Source organism: Limulus polyphemus, unplaced genomic scaffold (genome assembly GCF_000517525.1).
Source record: "Limulus polyphemus unplaced genomic scaffold, Limulus_polyphemus-2.1.2 Scaffold2423, whole genome shotgun sequence".
NCBI lineage: Eukaryota > Metazoa > Arthropoda > Merostomata > Xiphosura > Limulidae > Limulus > Limulus polyphemus.
Window position 1 is genome coordinate 172,283 of NW_013668033.1, and position 4,865 is coordinate 177,147.

The window sequence follows — 4,865 nt, forward strand, 5'->3', positions numbered from 1 at the left end:
AAACCATGTAGTTTCGTTTGTCCACAGTGTAACTTAGTTTTCAAACCATGTAGTTTCGTTTGTCCACAGTGTAACTTAGTTTTCAAACCATGTAGTTTCGTTTGTCCACAGTGTAACTTAGTTTTCAAACCATGTAGTTTTGTTTGTCCACAGTGTAAGTTAGTTTTCAAACCATGTAGTTTTGTTTGTCCACAGTGTAAGTTAGTTTTCAAACCATGTAGTTTTGTTTGTCCACAGTGTAACTTAGTTTTCAAACCATGTAGTTTTGTTTGTCCACAGTGTAAGTTAGTTTTCAAACCATGTAGTTTCATTTGTCCACAGTGTAAGTTAGTTTTCAAACCATGTAGTTTCATTTGTCCACAGTGTAACTTAGTTTTCAAACCATGTAGTTTCATTTATCCACACTGCCTTATTTTATGAAGTTCTGTTTATCTGTTATTTTTGCAGTGTATTAAGCTAAACTGTAATTTCATGCTTACAGTTAATTCATTAATTGCTATTGCTGCAACTGGGCCTGGATGACCTCGCAACTGCCTGACAAATACTAGTTGACTCAAGTCCCAAACAATGCACGTTTTGTCCCTGGATCCACTGGCAATTAGATTGTATGCTGCTGATGAAACCAAACATGTGATAGGTTCCGTGTGACCATACAGATTCTCCTTTAGTACCAGTTTCTTCTTCTCTGTTCGCCACACGTTGATCACCTATAAAAAATACACAAAAAAACTAATTTTAGGTCGTGGCTGACAGAAACTGATCATGAGAGTCGCACTGAGAACTCTGTACAGTCCAAGAAAGGAAATACCATAAAAAAAATAACTTGAAAACTGAAACTAAACCATTACTTTTTTGTATATCACTCTTGTTCAGGGACAAATCAGAAAAAGAAACAAACAATTACATTTTTTTAAAGTAATTAAACAAAACAAATCACAGATGGGGTTTCTTAAAGAAAAGATAACAAAAACAAGAACAAATTTTCGATTTACTGGAACATACTAAGTTAACAATCAACCAACTTTGAAAGCTTCAGACAGTTCAGTAATGATAAAGGCACAGTAAACACTCAACAAGCAAAGACAACAATATGCTAATTATGGAAAAGGTACATTTTTTTTTAAGAGATATTACCATCAAACAAAGAAATAATTGTAGCACTAATCTTATATTTCCTTTTTTGTTTTTACAGCATCAAAGGTAAATATAAAGTTCTACCTTAAAATAATAAATATTAAACAATGTTAAAATGGATACATAATTAGAAATATTTTTAATTAAGACCAGTTCATGGGCTCAAAAAAAAAAGCTGATTCTACATGTTTCGACATTACAATGTCATCATCATCGAAACTTGTAGAGTCAACTTTTTTGGAACCCATAGACCAGCTTTAGTTAAAAATGTCTTTAGTTGTGTATCCATTTTAATGGTGTGTGTTATTTATTATTTTAACAATAAACAAAAAAAAATAATAATTATGAACTTCAATCTTTGTAGAAACACGAGAATACTTATGCCTCAGTCAAGTAAGAGACAAAATAAATGTTTTATTTAAAACAAATGACAGATAAGCCAAAAAAGTAACCTCTTGGAAACAGTTGACATAAATTGCATCTTGGTCACAATATTTGTACTGTAAGTATTACCTAATACTAGGTTATATTATTACATAAGTGATTTTTCTATTACAAAAACAAAAATATATCAAATTTACTATCTCATGTAAACCGAAAATAATGCTGTTTGTTACGGAACAATCTACTTACAGTATTTGTACCAGCTGTTAGGAGAACCTTGCTATTTGGTACACTACAACAAAGGATCTCTCCAAATGGAGTATCTTCCCAGACCAAGGTAGCCCGATCCGTTTCATAAGTTCCTAGCCTCAAGCTATGATCAGCAAATCCCCAAGCTACATAATGGATGTAGTTAGGGGGCAGTATCAGTTTGTTCTGTTCTACGGCTTGTAGTGTTTTGTCATGCTGAACAATCTGTCCTACCGGTCCTCTAAGCTCTGAAATGATTGGTAAAGAATACAAATTGATACTGGAATTCAAAATATCTTAAGTAAAAAAAAAATAACTTAAAATATGTGTTTTAACAATGTTGATACTGGATGCAGACTTATGAAAGAAAACTACAAACTACACAAAGCTGGTTTCTTTTAACTCTTTAGGTGCATACGTTTTTTCAGCCATATCATGCTCAAAATCATTTTCGGACAATTCAGGTTCAGAACCAGAATCATCGTCAGCTTGTGTGAAAACACTGGAGTGATTGGATGCCATTTTGAGTCCATTTTCTCATAAAAGTTAAACAATTTTCAACTGCAAATATTACCGACATTTTGAATAGTAACATACACCACGATGGATACAAGTCAGCGAATGAGATCGTAATCTGTGTAGGTTAGGCTTTATCTGTTGATTTTGTGCACTCAATTTTCATTTGTAGCAGGAAGTTAAAACTCCATTATGGCACTCATAAAAATATATTTATGATAGCAAATTATTATTTTTATATGTCTACTCTTGTATAACAGTATTCTTCTCTAAGGCCATTAATATATAATTCTCTAGAGCTTAATTCTTCTCTTGAAATTTCCCAACAGTTAAAAGATTTTCGTGTTTTTAACTGTTACTGTAACCCTAAATATGCCACCATTTTCATTAATTTACTTCTTTGTATGGGGGTGGGCGGGAGGGGGTTATTGGATTCTATATACTGGAAATGAGAAGAAGTTGGGAAGTAAGCAGAAGGTAACATTAGTTTTCAGTACGATGGAGAAGTATAAAATACTCAAGTTCAAGAGATGTATATACAAGTTGGGGTGCAGGGAACATATTTTGATAGCATTAAACACCTCAGACTACCTCATAAACATGAGCATACACATGATCAGCCAAACCATTTCTCAAAACTGCTCCACAACAAAAATGTTTCAGCGAGCTGAAAACAAAAAAGAAAAAAAAAAAACTAGCCATAACAGTTAAGAACTAAAGTCAAAAATATGAATCCCTATAACCCAAGAGCTTTCAAAAGGTGAAACTTTCTTCATGAGGGGCAAACACTTTGCCCATAATGAAGAAAGGTCCACCTTATGAAAACACTCAGATTATATGTTCCATATTTTTTGTCTTTAATGGAGTTTCTGAACCTACATGTTTTCCTGACATCATGAGACAAGCAAGTAATACAGACTTGTATATATGAAAGAAACCACAGATATTACTACAGAAGCTACTCAATAAAGATGTACTGTCAAAGTAAGATATTCCAAGCAGTATACGAGTAGGACAGATTTCCTACTAAACAGTATACACAGGTGGAAAGTTTTTATATCACGAAGAAAACCTCATAACATTCAGTAAGACTCGTGACACAAAATGGTGTAATGGATATGAAAAAAGAAAGAGTTAGAGGGAATAAGATAAGCACTATTATTTACTCACATACCTTACGTACCTTAGTAACCCTACTCACACACCAGAATGTTCAATAGTGTAAAATACTGTAATGAGCTATCTCACACAGTAGTTACTTTATTTTATTGAGAAAACAAATATTATTATTAAAGACCTATAACATCATATACTTGTGTTTCATCAGAACAAAAACAGAAAGTTGAATCTAGTTAATACTGCCCATGAAAAAAAGATTTTTAAGACAAATAAAATTTAAATAAGTGTAGTGAAACTATTAGCATATTTACACAAAAAAACTACCTTTTACAGGATGAAGAGATGGCCTCAGGTTATCCAAGTTATGGAAGAACAACTTATCTTGTCCAGTACTCAAACCAGGCACAATGGGGCCAGGATCTATGATACTTGTTCGGTTGTTAAGCCTTTTTGCTGGGTGAGGTTTCTTAAAGAGCTACAATACAACAATTTATTTGTTGAGCTTTTAATAGCCACATAAAAAAAAAACTATTCTTAGACTTGTTTAAAAAACAACAACCTGAAATTAATATTACTATTTTCTTGTTGAATAAGACTCATTTTAAAAACAACAACCTGAAATTAATATTACTCTTTTTCTTGTTGAATAAGACTCATTTTAAAATCTATAAAACAAATCATGCATCATTGTTAATTCACAACTAAAATGAAAATTGAAAAGCAAGCTTTTCATTCAGTTTATCTGTTAGTCATACAATTAAACACTTTTTTCACACAAACTGTTTACTAGCTAATAGGATTACACTACTCAATTATTTGAATTAATATAAACCCAATAAAATTATATCAGTGATGCTTCCAAGAGGTAAAAAAAAAGTAGTGAAGAGACATGTAATTTTGTAACGTATTTAAAAGATTCAAAAGAGAAGCCTAATTGTTGGAACCATTGATAAGTGATACACTGTAAGTGTATTTTGAACTCTAGATATGATGTCTTAGAACAGAAGCAGTCTGCTTACACTATGTGTTCTTGTTTTTCTAATTCAAGCTTTTTTTATTGACGATAGGGTGCATCATGTTATAGTTGTTAGATTTTTTTTATTTCTTTGATAATATTTTCTATGTAGTTTTTCAAGACAACATATATATCTTACTTCCTTGACACTGAATCAACATGGTTTTCAAATGAGACCCAAACCTTGAGCGCTTTCGAATAGTTCACTATTCTTCTTCAGGAGAATAAAAAATTAGGTTTAATGAATGTAGTGAAATATATAGGCACAGATGTCAACATCACGTAAACCAGATATTCATTATGAGTTAGCCTTGAGAACCAGCAAGTTCTAATGAGTTTATTCATAGTTCTGAATGATATTAAAAAATATTAAAAAAATTTAATCCCGAACAATATCACTTTTCATCATTAAAACAGAGACAGATTTTATAATGACTAAAAAAAAAAA

The 4,865-nt window shown here is 31.7% G+C and overlaps 1 protein-coding gene across 1 annotated transcript in view; it reads right to left on the reverse strand.

The window, feature by feature from the left end:
- Window positions 1-428: 428 nt before the first annotated feature.
- The window catches only part of LOC106466918 (WD repeat and FYVE domain-containing protein 3-like), a gene marked incomplete at its 5' end in the record, with an annotated part of 23,954 nt that continues 19,517 nt past the window's right edge, over window positions 429-4,865 (reverse strand). Inside the window, 3 exons of the mRNA XM_022394993.1 lie at window positions 429-707; window positions 1,768-2,015; window positions 3,727-3,877. Of these exons, the coding sequence (XP_022250701.1) occupies window positions 429-707; window positions 1,768-2,015; window positions 3,727-3,877 (678 nt within the window). The remainder of the gene's footprint in view (window positions 708-1,767; window positions 2,016-3,726; window positions 3,878-4,865) is intronic.